General features: G+C 37.4%; 1 protein-coding gene across 1 annotated transcript; it reads left to right on the plus strand.

The window, feature by feature from the left end:
* The first annotated feature begins 549 nt into the window (after nt 1-549).
* On the plus strand, nt 550-21,150 carry LOC125231303 (cytochrome P450 4c21-like). The gene is made up of 10 exons (XM_048136744.1): nt 550-709; nt 1,551-1,640; nt 2,966-3,076; nt 4,877-5,065; nt 5,702-5,895; nt 8,016-8,085; nt 10,269-10,470; nt 18,775-18,926; nt 19,576-19,752; nt 20,880-21,150. The coding sequence occupies exons 1-10, from the start codon at nt 550-552 to the stop codon at nt 21,032-21,034; spliced, it is 1,500 nt and encodes a 499-aa protein (XP_047992701.1). The 3' UTR covers nt 21,035-21,150.
* The last annotated feature ends 111 nt before the right edge of the window (nt 21,151-21,261 follow it).

Consider the following 21,261-nt stretch of genomic DNA (forward strand, 5'->3'; position numbering starts at 1 on the left):
CTAGATGGCGCTCATATTAATATTTGACATTTTAACACATATCAAGATAAGAATATGGGCCAAATTGTCAAAACTGAGGTTCAAAAGTTTTAAGCCTGTGTCGAGAAATGGCAGTCTGTGCACTGTGATTACACATTTTACTTAGACAGTAACTCTCTATAAATATCGATTCTCTTTGATAATATGTAGGTATATTATGTTCCCTTATTAATCCCCGACGCAAAAACGACGGGGTGTTATAAGTTTGATGTTTCTGTCTATCCGTCTGTTTGTCTCTCTGTGTGTGTGAGAATATTTTATCATCCTACACCGGGGCAAACGACGCAACGGAGCCACGCTGTTACGTCATCGCCCAAATCAATTGTTTAGTTGTAAACTTTATTGTTTGTTTTTTTTTTCATGTTCTTATTTACTGTTTTTTTTTTTTAATTTAAGTTTCATGACGCATTGGATTTATCTGTAATGTCATTGAAATATGTTTTTAAATAAATAAATAAATAATAATAATCATCATCAACTTATATACTTAATTAATTTTCCAGTGCCACAATGTACTACACCCTGGCAATCGTCTGCCTGGCGTTCTTCTGCGCATGGGCACTGGCGTGGCTGCGCACGCGCCGGGCGCGCGCCTGTTTCGCCGGCCTGCCGTCCTACCCGGCCCTGCCTATAGTGGGCAACGCGCTACGGCTTGCCACTAGCACTGAGGGTAAGTACGTGTTCACATTATCCGATCCGATATCGGATGTCGGAAGAATTTCAGAGGCAAAAATCAAAGATGGCGGCTTCAGTGTACGGGATATCGGTCCTAAATACATCTGATAACGGCTCGGATAATATGAAAACGGCATAAGGAACTGTATGTCAAAAAGGTCCGAAAATACATATGAATTCATCTCAATTCAGAGATATGCGATGCGCATAATTATGTAAAAAAAAATTAAGTGCCGAAAGAGGAAATTCGGAAAGGAACGATAAACGAGAACGATAAATAATACATGACCAAAGAGAGATGAAGGAGATGTTTTTAACACTTTCGCTACCAAGAACCCGACTGTCGGGCACACCGCTCGTAGAAGCGTAGCCGATTACATGGATTTCCCCGTATGTAGCGAAAATGTCGTAGCGCCGCGTAGAGCCCGGTTTCGAAAGTGTTAAATTGACACTAGTTACGAATTTCCTTTTCGCACATGTATTGTAATTCGTACGACGTTTTCTAGTACATATTGCCCTTTGTAGTTATCGTAATGAACCACTTCTGGCACTAATTAATGCGATAAAATATTGCGGGAGTTATAGAAAAATCGTTTTTCCAAGCGAGTTATGAAATTTCTAGTTACGTACTAAACTTTAAAAACAAGTTTTTAAAAAAGTTTAGTACGGAACTATAAATTTCATAACTCGCTTGAGAGAACGATTTTTATAAAGACTCGTGTTTTCAATATTCTTACGCCCCTAGTTATAACTCGCTCCTCGCTCCAGCAAGCCGTCGCGGTTTAACTTACACTCGTTTGCAATGTTTAACTTTCGCCCCGCATACTATTTTGCAGCCATCTACCGCATGATACTACACTTGTCGGAGAAAAGCGATGTGGAGCAAAAGCCTTTCATCTTTTGGTTCGGGCCTATACCTGTCATAGGTAAGTCAACTAAACATTACGAGTATAATGACCTTATTGAACTTTTCATGCACAGAAGGAAAAGTCAACCAATTGGAACCCTAGGCCACTGTAGAACCATGTCATAGCGACGTTATATGGGCAATTCCACGTAACTGTAATGTAAGTGACCACTTCATTGCGTGTTTTTTTATTTATGGTGCAAGTTGGAGTCTTAATTTATCTCTAGATAAGCCTACTTTTAATCCTTAGATATATTGATATTTAAATTGGCACCATGAATGAAGAAACATGCGAGTAATTGGTCACTTACATTACTCTGTTGCATGGAATTACCCATATAGGGTTCCAATTGGTTGACTGTACATTGTACAAATGTACACAGTATGACATGAGGAAACCGAATAATTTCAACAGAGTATTCCTGGTCACATTTTAATACTAAAATGTCATATGAACTATTCTGGATTTCGCCTAGTTTCAGAGTTATTACCAATTAACAAACATCTTATTGTTACTCAGTACATAGGTAAGGCCTTTCTAACGGCACGCACGTCCACGCCACGCCTTTCTAGAATGTCCAACTGTCCATGGGCGGCAGTGATCGCTTACCATCAGCAGGGCAAGCACATGATTGTCGCGAGAGTATGTCGCCGCCATAGATTTATATTCAGCTAGATTGAGTTGTTAGGCCAAAAAGTGTGTCCACATGAGAGGGTAAAGTTGGGGCTGGTGTATCTCGCACTTATTGCCACTGTCAAAATCATTTGAATGACGTCATCACTGTCATTACCAGTCAATATTCAAAGTTACTACCAAATCTACTAATACCGAATTAAATGTTTTTTTTTTATTGCGTAATTAATCTTTGGTTTTATGTCTTCATAATAATGACTTACCAATTCGTTACAAGGTATTAATATCCTTGCCTCGATATAATACAAAAATAATGTAAAAAGTTTATAAACTTAGTTATCACACAGGTAAAAATACTACTACTATAGTCTATCTCGTGGCGACATACTCTCGCTCGCGACAATCATATGCTAACCCTGCTGGTGACCTGTTTACTGGTTTACCTCCTATCGCATGCGTGACTGTCCGTGATCCCTTAAAGGGATAAGTTCGCCTTTGTACTGAAACTTTTTATTTTAAATATTATGTGCTGTATTATTTTCCTGTACAATAAAGTGTTTACTTACTTACTTACTTACTTACTGTCATCTTTATTTTATTGTAAAATCATGATATCACGTCAATATTGTGTATAAGGATTATTGACAAAAAGTGATGTATGTCCCAAGACCTTGTATCAAAATTAATTAATTAATGTTATTACCTTGCAGTCGTAAGCGACCCCGACTCTGTGAAACAAGTGACCAACACGTTCATTGAGAAGTCGTTCTTCTACAAAATCGGCCGCATATGGATTGGCGATGGACTCGTTACGGCCACTGGTATGTCTACTTAAAGCACCTACATACATACATACATACATACATACAAACATACAATACATACATACAATCACGCCTGTATCCACTAGATCAAGTAAACGTATCTACTTAGCGTGTCAAATGAACTCAGTGAAATCCACTGACTGAGCATTTCTTTTTTTTGCCACTTTTATGAAGTGTGATCTTTAAAAAAAATGCTATTACTACTTAGAATTACTAGCTTTTTCAATGCTAGCTGTTAAAAAAATAGTCCCATACGATTTTTTCTTATTTTGTTACCATTTTCCGTACATGTTGTATGGGGTAACAAAAGAGGAAAGTAACAAAAATGTATGGAAATTCTGGGACACTTTTTGTCTCCCAGTGAAATTGAAAGTACTCGTGATTCTGAGTACAATTGACCTAAACTTCCCTAAAACAATCAAAATTTTTTTATTGGCAAAAATAAAAAGAAATGCTCGACTTGTCCGTCTTTAATCTCAGCGGTTTAGGCCCAGTTCTACAGATTTGTATTACAGATTTCTATCTCTACAGACTCCCAATTCTACATAATTAAAATTTTACAGAATTTTGATTCAACATATTCACAATTCTACAGATTCCCAATTTTACATAATTTAAATTTTACAGAATCTTGATTCTACACATTCACAATTCTACATAATTGGTATTCTACAAAATTTTAATTCAACATATTCGTAATTATACAGACTCCCATTTCCACTAACTCCCAATTCCACAGATTCCCAGTCCAACAGATTTCCAGTCCTACAGATTCCCAATTCTACAGATTATACTATTAGTACGGCCATATTTGAAAATATGTATACTATTTAAAATTTTACTCTAATACATATATTTATACAATATTATTAAATATTATAATAGAACCATAAAAATATGATATGTAAATTTGAGTATGTTGTATCAAATTAGATAAAAACTATTTCTTAGGTAGGTCTTGTTGAGTGATTAAATAATAAGTTTGAATTTTATTCGCACTCGTTTTATTTGTTGTAAACTGAAATTGTACATAGGCAGAACCTCCTATTAGAATTTCAATAAATATGAAGCTCTTTACTGTAACGGTAAAATTGGTCATTTTGAAGGATGCTAATTTGTAGAGTTTAAAAATTTAACCAAAGTTTTTCATCTGACTACAAAGAAAGCGGCTCTGTTTAATAATAGATAATAAATAAACTAAAGAATCTGTGAAGTTAGGAATTTGTATAATTGGGAAACTGTAGAGATAAGAAACTGTGGAATAAAGAATATGTAGAATTGGGAATCTGTGTAATTGGTTATCTGTTAAATTGGGAATCCGTATTATAGAGAATCTGTGGAATTGGGAATCTGTATAATTGGTTATCTCTTAAATTGGGAACATGTGTAATTGGTTATCTGTTGAATTGGGAATCTGTATAATTGGTTATCTCTTAAATTGGGAACATGTGTAATTGGTTATCTGTTGAATTGGGAATCTGTATAATTGGTTATCTGTTAAATTGGGACTCTGTAGATTAGATAATCTGTAGGGTTGGGAATATGTACTCATGGGCCTAAACCGTGCTTCCGCTCCAGTTCTCACTCTCGCTCTAACTGGTTGGGGAACGCGTCAGCTATCGTCGTCATTGTAAAGGCTCTGTAAAATATAAGTTTACGTACACATTGGCTTTACCATTTACTCCTCGGGCACCCCCGCTACAATAATAAATAAATATTATAGGACATTCTTACACAGATTGACAGAGGCCCACGGGATTCGAAGCCATTATTTTATATTTTCCTATATTATTTTAGGATCAGTATGGAAGAAGAACATAAAGAAGCTAGCCGGCACCTTCGTGGGCCCCATAGTGGACGGGTACCAGGACGTGTTCAACGCGCAAGCGCACAAGCTGGTGGGCAGGTTGAAGGCCGAGGCGGGGAAGGGGCCGTTCGACATCATGGAGAAATACCTGGCTTTTGCTACGCTGGAGACTATTTGCCGTAAGTTTTAGAATTTAGGAACTCTGCGCATAGTCGATTTCATAAATGAGCATTTCTTTTTTTTCGCCACTTTTATGAAATGTGATATTTTTGAAAAAAATTATGGTATTACTACTCATAATCACTAGCTTCCTAGCAGAGAAGAAATTGTCACTTTGCTCACTCCTACGCGTAAAGAAGATATAACATTATATTTTTTCCGGGCCACACCAGATTGCAAAAAATTACAAATTTTGATTTGTTTCCTCAATTTTAAAAATAAATAGTACATTACGATACAAGTGCGTAAAAAAGGAAGTTCGAAACGAGTGGCGATAAATTAAAACACGACCGAAGGGAGTGTTTTAAATCGACACGAGTTACGAACTTCCTTTTCGCACGTGTATCGTACGACGTTTTCCAGTACAGATGAGCCTCCGAAGTTTCGACCTGGCATATAATGAACCACTTCACGAACTAGTGCGTAAAAAAACGACCATCTGTACTGAAAAAATCTTTATTTCAGACCGAAGTCCATACAGTGAGGAATACACTTTAAAAACTTATTCTAATTAAGTTAATCTTAAAAAATCTCTCTACTATACCTTATTTGAAGTTGCTTTGTACCTTGTTTTACACTAAACTTTCCCATTTCAGAAACAGCACTCGGTTTCCCAAGCTCCGAACAGCTTGTGACCACAGAGTACTACCAGGCCTTCGGCAGAACTTTGGAACTGCTGATCGCGAGGGGCATCAACCTACTCATGCATCCAGACTGGGTCTATCAGAGGACGCCCATGTATAAGGAACTGGTGAAGTGTGTGGAGATACTGCATAATGTTTCAAACACGGTTAGTAACAAATCGAAAATCGAGAACCTTATAACATTCAGCAGGGCTAAGATAAGAAATAAAAGGCATTTATTGCAACCAAAAAGAAAATATACACCGTATTTTTATTGTTTTCCATTAAATTCGACACGCAGTTCGGTTCATCATCAGGAACCACCCCGTTAAATTCGTAAAAAAAAATTCTTCCTTTCCATACATAATAAATGAATTAATAAGTGTGAGAGAACCTTAATCATAACATTAAAGTCAGTGTCAAATTTAGTGTCTGACGGCAAATGTCAAAACAAATAACTTTGGGAAGTGGTAAAGGCTGTCACACACGTGTTCAGTAATTATTTTTATTTTTTTAATAACTCTATAACCGTAGAGTTAAGACGCTAGTTTCTTAGAGAAATTAATTGTATTTGACCTAAAGAACCTTCCCTTAAAGTTAACGGAATTAAATAAAACCAGGGTGTAGAATTGACACTTACATACTAAACAGTACAAAATTAGTAACAGAGGGTTTGGTTTGTGGTTGCAAAAGGGCACCACTCAGCATGTGCTCTGGCACTGATGGTGCCACAGCGCAGGTCTTCCGTGGAGCCCTGGGTCGGGCGATAGCGCAATACAATAAGCTTGAAAACAATTGTATATAAGTAATTAAATAGTGCTGTCTATCATTTGTTACCGTCTGCACAGAATATATTATAATAGTACAAGTACAGAAGGCTGATGTTCACGAAATGCCGCCTTTTTAAATGCCTACAAAATTCTAACAAAGAAACGAGCCACACGTGCGCAGCGTCGGACGATAGGGTTGCCTATGGTTTAAAACGAATTAATACTCAAATAAAATGTCATACTATTATATTCAAGTCTTGGGTACTTTCTAGGTCTATATACAGGATTTATATATTTTTGTTCAAATCCCAACATCACAAGCCTTATTGAACTTTTCCGTGGGACAATTAATAGTAGATCTGTGTAAAATTGTCCTATTTTATTCATGACGTTTATTTACCTAAGCATTATTAGCCATTCCACAGGCGGACGTCGCATATGAACCTTAAAAAATAAATCGCGACGTAAAGTAACAATAGAAAGTCCGAACGTGCGTTCCGTGAGAACGCGCGTCACCCCTGATTAGGCCGCGAACTCGCGGCCGCCAGCATGTACTTGTAGCGCGGCGATAGAATCGCGGAGTGAGCCGCCCCTGGTAGCACGGTAAATTCAGCGGCAAAAGCATAATCACGGTCTATATCCCTCAATATAAGTCTAAGGCTTGTGATGTTGGAACTTAAACCAAAATGCTGTATATATACCTAGAAAGTACCCAAGACTTAAATATAATAGTATAAAATTTTATCTAATTCGTTTTAATCCATAGGCAACCCTATCATCCGACGCTGCGCACGTGCGGCTGGTTTCTTTGTAAAAATTTTGTAGGCATTTAAAAAGGCGGCATTTCGTGAACATCAAAGCAGTGGGCCTTCTGTACTTGTACTATTATATATTCTGTGGTAACGTTAAAATAAAGTTACTTACCACAGAAGGTTGCAACGTCTGACGGTGACGGTACTATAGTAACCTAGTGAAATAAAAGTTTAAGTCGTGTAACTTACATTTCAAAGCGTCTGTGTGTGCTTCATCCTAGAAGTCTACTCTCTAGGGTGGTTCAACCACTGGAACAGACTGGCAAAATCACAATCACAGTCTTGCTTTCACACAAAGTCACAGCACGCTCAGCTCGTACATATTAAGTACACCACACGTAGGTACAACTTTCCACTCATTTCTTGCTATGAAAAACAAGTAATTTTTTAACACAACAGATCAAGCAAAATTTGCACGGATTTTTCAGTGGGTTTTAAACTGAAACTGACATGACCATGACATATGGTAATAAAAGTAGATTTAGAAAAAATAAACGCCACATCAGAGAGTATTTTATGACATACTTAGAAGTAGGATGACAAAGAAGAAGTGTCAAATACCGAAAGTATAATTCAGAAATTATATACGAAAACGTGAATAATTTGCTTTTCTAACTGTTTAATCGTAAGCGTAATCGATAGGATAGGTCTGATTTATTAAGACAAATACATGAATGAAATATTAAATAATATTTTCCTTTTCAGGTAATAGCCAGGAAAAGGAATGAAATTACAGCCATGAAACAGAACGGAACCTTAAAACAACCAAATATCGGTAAATTAAACGTACATTATACATTATACATACTTAGTAGCTAAAAAGATCTTCTCAATAGTGCTGATTTTTTCATTCAGGGGGCCGATTTTTGAGTCTCACTGTCACTAAAATACCGGTTGAAAACGGTGAATTGCCTATTATTTTCTGAATTCGAACGCCGTGAGTAGGGATTGCAATCCAGCAGTGTTTTCAATCCAGCTGGATTTTTGCTGGATCGGCGCCAATCCAGCTGGATCCAGCGCGGATCCAGCAGGTAGAACAAATGCCAAAAAAAAATTACATTTTGCTCTACTATAGGGCTGTTATTACTAAAATTATTTGAAATAGTGAAGGGAAGGATGAAAACGCGCAATTTTGTAACAAAAAAAAAACTTAAAACGGTTCTCTTATTTATCTCCGAAAATTGTATGACCGAATATCACTTCCCAACGCACGTTTCGCGGAATTTTATTCCGCCGAATGTTCATTTCCCAAATTATCATATTGTTTTTTTTTTAAATTTGCCAATCTTGCATTTACCTACCAACTTAAAGTTTGGCAGTTTTTAGGGTTTTTCAAAAGGCCTTTTTTTTTAAACCGAACTTTCATGTTATCTAATTTTTTACTTGACGGAATATACAACCAGTTGTTTATTGTATATACCAAATGTTTTATTGAACACCGACAATATCTATGGCGTATTTCGAAAAATATGCAATACTGAGTCTCCTATGAACTTCTAAATTTATTGACAGGGGTGCAATTACTTATTTTACTTACATATTTTTTTTAAATAGTTACCTACTTCCTTTTTTGGAAGAATATTGTTTAATTTATTGTTATTACATTTCAAAAGTTTTTTCCGGTTTGCTCACGGTCAACCTAACACGCCCCTCCTCGTTTCGCTCGTCGTCGCCCCTTACTGGACTCTGTCATATATGATTATACTGCCAAGTTGCCAACATAGTCTGTGAACAGAAAACTGCTACTTTGCTCCATCCTAACAGGGAAAAAAGCTTAAAATTTAGTTGTAAAAAGTTGGCATTACTTTTTGTAACCATTTTTATCCTTGTAGCAATCTACAATATCTACATAAAAAAACATGTCATTAAAAGTGTAACAACGATGAAGCGAAGGTACTACAATAAGTAGGTACATAAATACTGCTATCAACCAGAGTAGACACGGCCTGCTTTTTTGGCACAACATTTGGGCATTCACTAGTTCACATTGAAAATTACTAATTTACTTACCAGTACTTAGTTTAACTTACTTAATATTTATGAAAAAATAAACCTCTAAGTAGGTATATTATATAGACAAACATCAATCAATATTCTGATCTAAACATAAGTTGAAACTTAAAAGAAATTTTGCGGTAGGTAACAGTAAATAATTAAATACTATAAATACATTTTGAGATTTCAGTAGTTATACAGTTTCAAGTTTCAAACTACTTACGTTTTTGAAAAAAAAAACACACAATTGTAGCGAAATAGAATTATTTTATGCTAAGCGGCCACGGGCTACGCGCGGGAACGCGGAACCGTTTTAAACATGACGTAAAATAAGTTTACTGAAGTTAATTACGCATTTTATTGAAGATTTTTTTATTTGCGGATCCGCAGCGCTGGATCCAGCGCTGGCTGCTGGATCCAGCAGACCGAAAAATGCGCTGGATCCAGCTGGATTGCTGGATGCTGGATCCAGCAATTGCAATCCCTAGCCGTGAGATTCAAAAATCGGCCCCCAGGTCGTATAAACCTTAGACTAGTACAATACTTGGCTGGCGCGATAACCCAAAATGAGTTTTGTCCTCCAACACAAGAGCACACCACTTTGCTCGGTCTTGAGCGGTATCGCGCCAGCTTTCGCCGACGCCGAGCTCACGGAGGTCTACCTCCACTCTATCCGCCCAACGATATTTTGGGTGACCAGCAAGACGGCGTCCATTCGATCATCCCAAGTAGGCTCTTTTGACTGCCCGATCTTCATTCATCCTTTCAAGGTGACCAAGCCAACGGAGACGATACGCTTTGGTTACGCATATTATACCTATAAGGCCCACTTGCACCAACCACTTAACAGGGTTGGTGGGCTGTCATCTGTCAAATTCCATATAAAATAGTGGGTTAACCCGAGGGTTTTCGTTAGTGCGAGTGGCCCTTACTAGACTAGTAACTAAAATACTTGTATTTCAGAAGACGGCCAAACAAAGTTCCGTTCGTTCCTCGACATTATCCTCGAGCTAAGCGAAGCTGATCCATCCATGACCGACGACTATATCCGTGCTGAGGTGGACACCATTATAGTGGGTGGACAGGAAACTACAGCCACCACACTGATGTATTCGATCCTGATGATTGGTAGGCATCCAAGGGTGCAGGAGAAGCTTTATGCTGAGTAAGACCTTTATTACTTTAAAAATATTATTCATTTGTGCTAAGTACATACTTAGAATAATTACTGGTCAGTCTCTTCGTGACCGAGTCCTAGTACCACTAGGTAAATTTCCTGTATTTCTCATTATCCTTGCAGTGGCATCTTAGGTCTTGGTTCAAAATTTTGTAAAAGTGCACTGACGTATATTAATAGTATTTCGAAAGCAGTGGTTTGCAGTATGTATTTGTGCCTGGTCAAAAGAGAGCAGATAGATAGCCGCATTTTTGCAGGAGATCCGGAATAAAGGACGAGTTGGTAGATTTGTGAGGCAGTTTGTGTAGCACAGGTGTAAAACCGAGAGCAGGTAGGTACTTATAGAGGATAGATTTTTAAATAGCGACTCCTTAGGACACTGTCATCTGAATTATCAAACGCAGCAGCGGAGCTCACGCAACTTAGCCAACAAAACCGCGAACTAACCGAGTGGTTTTTAACAACACAACTAGAGAATGAAGAGTCCGAAGACTCTGGCAAAATCGATCAAGATCTCACTAAAGGTGCTGAGCAACTCCTACAAGCCGATGACTGCATAGAGGATAATGAGTCATCTATCCTTTCACCGAAGCACAAAAAAGTACCAAGGCGCTCAAATTCTAAAAGGGTCAAACGTCGTCGTCACTTGTGGAATCGACGCAATCGCGCTAATGGTCGTCGTAGGCATACAAGTGCGTGTATTGATTTACCGGCCGCTTCATCTCAGGATTCTCCGGTCTGTGAGACATCTGTACGTCGATCCTCACCTACTGAGGAGAATACCACGCTTGGGTTATGCTGCATGGCTGATGCTGGGAGTGCGTCTCGAAGCGGTGAGGCGTCAATACAAGACAAGTCTCAACAGGAAACATCGAAACTGCGTTGCCTTTCTACGTCACGGTCTGAAAGACAAACTATTATTTTCTCTGACAAAATAGGTGTGGGAATTGGGCCTATAATGGCTGAGTGTCTTCAACAAAATGTAGTTAATAGGTGCTATTCAGGGTTATCGTTTAATGATCTCATTGAAAAAATTCGATCATGCGAGTATGATAAATTCACTACCATAGTTGTATTGGCCGGAAACCATACTAATGTAACTAAGAGGTCGCTGGATACTGGCATTAAATCACTGATTGACATTCAAATTAAATCTAAATGTAAGATAATTGTATGTACGTTTCCATACTGTTTTAAGAGCGTTATAACATTTCGGCGTCGGGCGAAATTAGGTATTTTACCCGCCGCGCGAGCCCAATATGCCGACCCTTTCTAGCACGTCTTATCACTCGCTCGCACTACAATAATGGACAAAACAATCTTGATCCTTTCTATGGAATTTTGATAACAACCACAATCTACTATCTCGATATAAACTTTTGATTTCTAATAAACATTATTTTGTACGAAAATACTAGAATGTAGCGCAAAATAATATCAATTATGTTAAAATTTATTTAAAAAATTAATTATAAAAGTAGATCCCATCCCAAATATTTGCTTTTGTTATATGAAAATTACTGTAATGCTGTATTATGATTACCTCTGTAATCTATTCCTTTGGAATCGGTATAATATAGATTCCTGTAATATGGATTCCTCGGTAATCAAGTACTTAAGTAATCTGAATTCCACTTTACTTCGATTCCAGGCTTATTACTTTACTTCTTTATGTCACTCAAATTGTTTTTGGTTTACATGTCATTCTAGCATTTTCACTTTCACATTTCAAGTGCATATACCACGAGTATAGGTTTTCGGGTGTGCTGATTTAAAAATTAATGACCGATTTGGAATCTGACATTGCTGACTGTCACTTTGACACAAAAGTCGCCATGGGTGTCGTAAAATAGGTTTTAGGGGTGCTGATTCCAAAATTAATGACCAATGTGAAATCTGACATTGCTGACTGTCACTTTGACACAAAAGTCGTCATGGGTGTCGTCAAATAGGTTTGCGGGGGTGCTGATTCGAAAATTAATGAACAATGTGGAATCTGACATTGCTGACTGTCACTTTGACACAAAAGTCGTCATGGGTGTCGTAAAATTGGTTTTAGGGGGTGCTGATTCCAAAATTAATGACCAATATGGAATCTAACATTGCCGACTGCCACTTTGACACAAAAGTCATCATGGGTGTCGTAAAATAGGTTTTAGGGAGTGCTGATTCCAAAAATAATGACCAATGTGGAATCTAACATTGCTGACTGTCACTTTGACACAAAAGTCGTCATGGGTGTCGTCAAATAGGTTTCCGGAGGTGCTGATTTGAAAATTAATGACCGATTTGGAATCTTGACATTGCTGACTGTCACTTTGACACAAAAGTCGTCATAGGTGTCGTCAAAAAGGTTTCCAAGGGTGCTGATTCCAAAATTAATAACTATTTTGGAATATCACAGTGCTAATTGTCATTTTGACACAAAAGGAATCATGGGTGTAGTCAAATAGTTTTAGGGGGTACTGATTCCAAAATTAATGAAATGATTTAAAAAGTCATGACCGATTTGGAACCTGACATTGCACAGTACCCCTGGAAACCTATTCGACAACACCCATAACGACTTTTATGTCAAAGTGACAGTCAGCAATATCAGATTCCAAATTGATCATTAATATTGAGATCAGTACCCATGAAAACCTATTTTACGACACCCATGACAACTTTTGTGTCAAAGTGACAGTCAGCAATGTCAGATTCCACATTGGTCATTAATTTTGGAATCAGCACCCCCTAAAACCTATTTTACGACACCCATGACGACTTTTGTGTCAAAGTGACAGTCAGCAATGTCAGATTCCAAATTGGTCATTAATTTTGGAATCAGCACCCCTAAAACCTATTTTACGACACCCATGACGACTTTTGTGTCAGAGTGACAGTCAGCAACGTCAGATTGAACATTGGTCATTAATTTTGGAATCAGCACCCCCTAAAACCTATTTTACGACACCCATGACGACTTTTGTGTCAAAGTGACAGTCAGCAATGTCAGATTGAACATTGGTCATTAATTTTGGAATCAGCACCCCTAAAACCTATTTTACGACACCCATGACGACTTTTGTGTCAAAGTGACAGTCAGCAATGTCAGATTCCACATTGGTCATTAATTTTGGAATCAGCACCCCCTAAAACCTATTTTACGACACCCATGACGACTTTTGTGTCAAAGTGACAGTCAGCAATGTCAGATTCCAAATTGGTCATTAAATTTGGAATCAGCACACCCTAAAACCTATTTTACGACACCCATGACGACTTTTGTGTCAGAGTGACAGTCAGCAACGTCAGATTGAACATTGGTCATTAATTTTGGAATCAGCACCCCCTAAAACCTATTTTACGACACCCATGACGACTTTTGTGTCAAAATGACAGTCAGCAATGTCAGATTCCACATTGGTCATTAATTTTGGAATCAGCACCCCCTAAAACCTATTTTACGACACCCATGATGACTTTTGTGTCAAAGTGACAGTCAGCAATCTGAGGTACTACATATTTGTAATCTGAAAGTAATCAAGTCAATAATTTCAGCTACTTTGAATCGACTATGATTCCGAATTATTGGTAATAGTAATTATTGTATAGATGATTAGTGATTCCTTTACATGTAATGGTAATTTACCGTTTCACTTGATTACATTACAAGTAATCTGACACCCAGTAGTGGATTACAAAGTAAAATCAAGTAATCGTGTAATCCGGAATCGATTACGATTTCCCCATCTCTGGGTTTAGTTATATGGTTCATTGGTACTGGTGACCACCATCTGGCTCCATCATCAGACCCTGAGTACCACCTCTTGTCAAAGGTCTTGTTGAGACGAACCCAACGAGCCTAAACACGAAGTCGTTTACTTACATGGTTCACTGGTACTGGTGACCACCTTCTGGCTCCATCATCAGATCCCGAGTACCATCTTGATGTGTCTTATCATCTTGACCGTATTGTAATTTTTACATATTTATCATCATAACGTTGTAATACTTTAACATTCAAACATAACAAAATATTACAAAAGCAAATATTTACGGATCTAGGATCAAATTCCGACCAACGCTGTTTACACACACACAATGCGAGGATAGCCCGTGTATAAACAAGGCGTCCGACCCACACAACGATAAATATTCTCGACGTTTGCGATCAAAACTCGGAGAGCGAAGTGACATACGTCTCACCTATACGAGCTCCGGCGCGGCACTGAAATCGCAGGCGTCCGTCGCCGGTCAAATAGCGACAGGAAGGCTAGTTTTCAAAAAATTGGCAAAAAATCATTATATAATATTATAACGACAAATGGATAACAGCAATTTAAGCAGATTGTACAGATTATTTATATACTAAAATAACTTCGATAACATGTAGATTTTCGGAGAAATGATCACTTGTTTCAATGTATTTTCAAGACAAAATTGAGTTCGTTTTACTTTCAATTTCTCAATTTTAAAGGATTAAATGATAAATATTGTTTAATGGGCCTTAAGTACAAGATATTTGGAACTTAAATTTACCTCATTTATGAGAGTGAGCTTATCAAATTGTAGATAATAAGAGCTCCGAATTCTGTGCTTCACGCGGTTTTTCCTAAACGAGCTTCAGGAAAACAATCATTACTAATTGAAAAAGCTTTTTTTTCCATATGTTTTTTAATTAACCGACAGTTAATAAGATGTTCTAACTGAAACAAGTACTTTCACTGTCTTTTAGTATGAGTAAAGTGTACAATTTTGTCGATAAATATTGTGCATTTTACAATATATCGCCTTTTTTTGTCATAGCGCTCTTAATATGACTCGAGATTACAACCTGTGTATTCACCGAATGAATTTGTTTATGTATAATGCGACGAGCCAGGTTCGTGAAGCGATCCAGTTATTTGATGTTAATAAATTTATCTATAATTTCAAATTAACAAAATATACAATGTACATGTCGCAAGTAGAGAAACGGTGTTTAGTGAAATTATTGGCATATAACATTTCTGATCCACATGTACTAAATGCAAAACAGTCTATTACCAATGTATTTGGTGACACCAGCAATACAAATACTAAAGTGCCGAAAGAAATTTCTTTGCATAATTTAAACTTACAGTAAAGACAACAGATAAGCAAAAAAGTATTTCACTACTACACCAAAACATAAATCGCTTCTCTGGCAAAATCCTAGATTTAGAGTTGTTTACAGAAAGACAAGATCTCGATGTGGTTTGCTTGACGGAAACTTGGTTGAAAGACGACACAATGAAATTTAATGTAAGTAATTTTGTAGTAGCTAGCGCTTATAACAGAACGACCACGGTAGGGGGTGGCTCTATTGTATTAGTGAAAGATGGCCTAGCATTTAAAGAGCGTAGGGACCTGTCGGCTCTTTCTGTGGATCGAATATGTGAGATCGCCTCTGCAGAGCTGGACCAGTATCTTATAATTTGTATCTATAAGCCACCTTCTAGCAACATGGCTTATTTTATGAATACTGTTGAAGATGTCTTGAATAAAGCGTCCAATTCCAAAAAATCAATAGTCGTATGTGGCGATTTCAATATAGATGTTTTAACTCAATCTATTGATAAAGACCTGTATGTATCTTTGTTTCGGTCATTCAATCTACATTACGTGTTTGAGGAACCTACTCGGGTTACTCCTACTACCGCTACATGCATTGATAACGTTTGGTTAAGCTGTTCTCATCTGGGGTCAAGTGTGGTGAACGGTGTTCGTTCGGACCATAAAGCTCTTATTGTTAGCCTACCGAGTGAAAAGAAAGATACTGGCCGCGTGATCGAAATTAGGCCACTAGGTAAAAACAGACTGGAACAACTTAAGTTTAACTTGGCTGCTAAAATCTCAAATACACAAGTAGAGTCGAATGACCCGAATGAGCTGTTTAACATGCTCCAGAACACAGTGTGCACGGAATTTAATAAAACTTGTGGAAAAAAGCAAATAAGATTAAAAAGTAGAATGTCATTTCGAGAGTGGGCCACGAAGGGTATACGCATAAGTAGAGACAGATTGTATCAGTTATATGAAAGAAGATCTTACACCAACAACGAAAATTTTCACCAATACGTCAGAAACTATTCAAAAGTTTTTAAACTAGTATGCAAAAAAGCAAAAGCAGCTTATCTTAAAGAAAAAATAAAAACCTCTAAAAGTAAATCTAAAGCGGTCTGGAAAATAATAAACACTGAAACTGGTCAAAACAGTAAACGAAATCCTTCAATCACCTTGACAGTCAATGGTAAATTAGAAGCAGATCCCGTTAAAGTAGCAAATGAGTTCAATGCTTTCTTTTCCGAAATACCCAAAGAAACCACTAGATTACTGTCATCGTCAACAGCTGTTGCTGAATCTTTGCTACGTCAAAATGTAGAACTTAAAAATTTAAGTCACTTTAAATTTCAGTGTGTTTCCGCATTAGACATAATGAAGACGTTTAAAATGTTACAAGTAAAGAAAACTGAAGATTTATGGGGTGTTTCGGTCCAGGTACTGAAATCGATTTTGGAGATTGTGGCACCAACTCTGGCATTAATTTTTAACAATTGTATAGATATCGGTGTATTCCCAAGTTTAATGAAATTCAGTAAAGTAGTACCAATTTTCAAATCAGGTGATAGCCATAATCCGACTGACTATCGTCCAGTGTCTATATTGCCTGCATTCAGTAAAATATTTGAAAAGATGATCCTTAATCAATTGATTTCCTATTTCAATCGTAATAAAATTCTACATGAACAACAATTTGGCTTTACCAAAAATAAATCTACTGCTGACGCAGGTATAAGTCTAATCAAATTTATTTTGCAAGCTTGGGAAGAGTCGCAGGACGTGATTGGAGTTTTCTGCGACCTTTCCAAAGCTTTTGATTGCGTAGATCATAAAACGTTAATTTCCAAGCTCTGTTTCTATGGTATTCAAGGACCAGCATTAAATCTCATACAATCGTATCTATCAGAAAGAAGCCAAAGAGTTACTGTAAATGGCGCTTTTTCAACAGATAAAGTGGTAGAGATGGGTGTGCCACAGGGTTCGATTTTAGGCCCTTTTCTGTTTCTGGTATATGTGAATGACCTGCCATATATGGTGAGCCAAAAATCTGGCATTGTCATGTATGCCGATGACACTTCTTTACTTTTTAAGGTGAATAGAAGAGATACCGAATTAGTTGAGGTGAACAACACTCTCTCTGAGGTAGGCCATTGGTTTTCTGTAAATAATTTAATGTTGAACCCAAAGAAAACCAAGTGTATGAAATTCTCCTTATGTACTGGTTCTAATCTAAATTTAGTCTCGAATATCAAGCTTAATGGTCAGCTGCTTGGCTTTGCGCAAACAACGGTGTTTTTAGGAATAACGCTGGACCCAAAATTACAATGGGGATCTCATGTAACTACACTAGCAAATAGATTGAGCTCAGCTGCTTTTGCAGTCAAAAAAATGAAACAGTTAACTAATGTAGAAACGGCACGACTGGTTTACTTCGCCTACTTTAATAGTTTGATGTCGTACGGTCTTGTATTGTGGGGCTCTGCAGCCGATATAGAAACAATATTTATACTACAAAAACGAGCATTAAGAGCAATTTATAATTTAAAGACACGAGATTCACTAAGAGAAATCTTTAAAAATATTAACATTTTAACGTTGCCGTCCCTATATATTTTCGAAGTCATTATGTATGTCAGGAGAAATTTGTACGCTTTTCCAACAAACTCTGAGAAAGCAAAGGTTACCAGAAATTCGGGTAAGCTTAAAGTTTCTTCCTGTAGACTAGTAAAAACGAAAAAGTCCTTCTTGGGAAACTGTACAAAGTTCTACAATAAAATTCCACTAGAAATTTGTAATCTTACAGACGCAAAGTTTAAAGCCGTTGTAAAAGGGGCGCTCATTGCTAGGGCATACTATAAAGTTAAGGACTATATCACAGACCGGGATATATGGAAAATGTACTTAAGTGACAAACCAAAATAATGTATTTTGCTTTATATGCATAATTATTTAATTTAAATTGTATTTTCAGTTAGGATAATTGGTTAATTTATTTATTTATGTTTGTACAAATGTACCCTTGACTTTCATAAGAGCATTATGTTAATGCCTAAATTGAAGAATAAAGAATTTCATTTCATTTCATTTCATTTCATTTCATTTCATTTCATTTCATTTCACTGTGTGATATGATATATGTCAACGCGCGGCCTTTATAGTGTACGAAGTAAACTTGTAGATTTTTTGGTAAATAAAATAAGCACCAAATAGCCTTTTTTATTTCAGACTGCAATCAATATTCGGGGACAGCAAACGGCCAGTTGAGAAGCAAGACTTGGCACGTATGACGTACTGTGAGGCCGTCATCTCAGAAAGTCTACGGCTGCATCCGCCCTTGCCGATGGTGGCACGAGAGGCGACACACGATCTCAAGCTAAGTATGTATTTGACGGTTAAAATTAAAAGGATTTTTAGAAATCGCGAATCTGGTTGCCGTCACTGGTGACTAAAAAGTTGACGACCTACTCGAAAAATGTTCTCAGCATTGCATTTCTACGAGGAAATGTTGCCAACATCCTTAGTATTTATGCCTCAAGGCCTGTTTTGTATAGTTTGCTTCATTTCAGTTGACATATGTAGGATATTTAATCATTTATCTACTCGTATTATATAATAGGCTAGTTTCCTACTAGTCAAATCAGCATCTTTTTATGAACTGTCAAAACGATTTGCTAATATGGAATTACTATGAAATACTGAGGAGTGACGTCACGGTCAATTCATTTACTTTATATTTTTCTCTTTGACTTATTAAATAGAAATTATGTTTAAAAATAACTACTGTCCATATTTTTCTTCTAATTATGTGATGCTTTATTTCGTGCACTGCATAAAATATTTTATTTTATGTATAGGAAACTAGCCTATTGTTGGTCTCAAAAAATTGAGAAGTATACGAACCCACTAGAATATTGGCAACTTCAGACAACTAAACAACATCTCTCATGCCGCCCCTCAATTTAAAGATAGATAAGTCAAATTGCTCAATTAATATTTTTATCACATAAAATATACCTTTCTCCACAGAGCAGTGCACGATCCCAAAAGGCACGTCATGCATTATAAACGCCATCGGCGCCGGCCGCTCCAAAAACAACTGGGGTCCTGATGCTTTGGAGTTCAAACCAGAACGATGGCTCAACGGCTCAGTGATACCTGCTGCAGCTTTTCTGCCATTTAGTTATGGAAAGAGATCGTGTATCGGTACGTAAACACATTTTTGACATTAGCTAAGTCTAGTACCTAAAGGTTTACGCTCCCGACATAACTGGGCATGGCGTTGACGCTGAATGGGATATCTCCCGCGGCCGTTTTCCTGACATTTAGTTATATAAAAAGATATTTACATAGATACCTAAGTACAAGACCCAAGAGGTTTAAAACGTGCTGGGTGCATTGCACATAATTCATAATTCATAATAATTTATTGGTAATTTAAAATTACATGTCAATAGTTACAGTGCGTATTTACATTTATTACATTTAGTTTATTACAATATTTCACATAACTAAATAACTCCTTGTGGTCGTAAAACGTCTGCTCGAGAAGCCATTTTTTAAGTTTTGCCTTAAACAGTGCAGCACTATGCATATTTTTTATTTCGTGTGGTAGCTGATTGTACACCTTACGGCCCATGACGTGGGTAAGTTTTTTAGACTTAGCTAGTCGATGCGGCTCAAGCCGCAGTAATCCTGCGCGCGCGCTACGGGTCTCGTACCTTCGCGGGGGCTCTATGATGGGGTTTGAGCTCACTTCATCACGCACATTTGTTGCCATCTGTAATATTAAGAGTTTTCAACTTCGGTTCATACGAGTTTCTTGGAACTTACGATATTTACCAGTTGCTTGTCAGGCCCCGTAGCCGAATGGCATTTCTGCGACGCGAAACGAAAACGAAACGCCGCCAAAGGTAGTCTGGCTCTGTTGCGCCAATACGCAAGAGCGATAGAGATAGATATCTACGAGCGTTCCGTTTCGTGCCATTCGGCTACGTATCCAGGGAAAAAAGACGTGAGGAAGTCTTAATAGTGATTAGTTTCATAGATTTTCTTATCCACACCAAGGATTTGGAGAAGAAAATTTCTCGGTAAAATATTAGATCAAATATTTAGCTACTCAATGTAGGACCGAATCAAGGTCCTACGTTTGCAGTGTAGGTACATGGAGCGATAGAACTGTCTCGAATTCTTATGAAAATTAGACTACATAACATATTAATAGATACTTACCCACTGTATGACTTTCATTTAAATGTCAGTGCAAAGTCATTTTAGAAAAACTTGAAAATAAGTGAGTGAAAAATGACTAACTTCACCTTTTTCTCTTCCAGGTAAAAGATACGCCATGACCCTCTTAAAAACACTTCTAGCGTATTCTCTTAGAGAGTTAGAATTCGTTTCCGAAGAAGCAGAACTGAAATTTAAAGTGGACATCGCTCTAAGGCCCGCGAGTGGCCATTTTGTAGAAGTGCGACTTAGGAAGTAACGATATGATGAAATTAAATATACCTCTATGACATATAATTTAGAAGGGTCTGGTTGGAGTTACTGCTGGCTTAGCGTCTCTCCAAACCTACCGACGTAGAATCGGCTTTGTCGACCAAAAAATTCAAAAATCGCTCGTTAGTGTAAAATGCGTATGAACGTGCGTATGGATCCATTCATCAGCGACGAGCGGTTTTGAACTTTTGACCGACTAGAGTCGGCTCGGCT

Source organism: Leguminivora glycinivorella, chromosome 11 (assembly GCF_023078275.1).
Source record: "Leguminivora glycinivorella isolate SPB_JAAS2020 chromosome 11, LegGlyc_1.1, whole genome shotgun sequence".
Classification (NCBI taxonomy): Eukaryota; Metazoa; Arthropoda; class Insecta; order Lepidoptera; family Tortricidae; genus Leguminivora; species Leguminivora glycinivorella.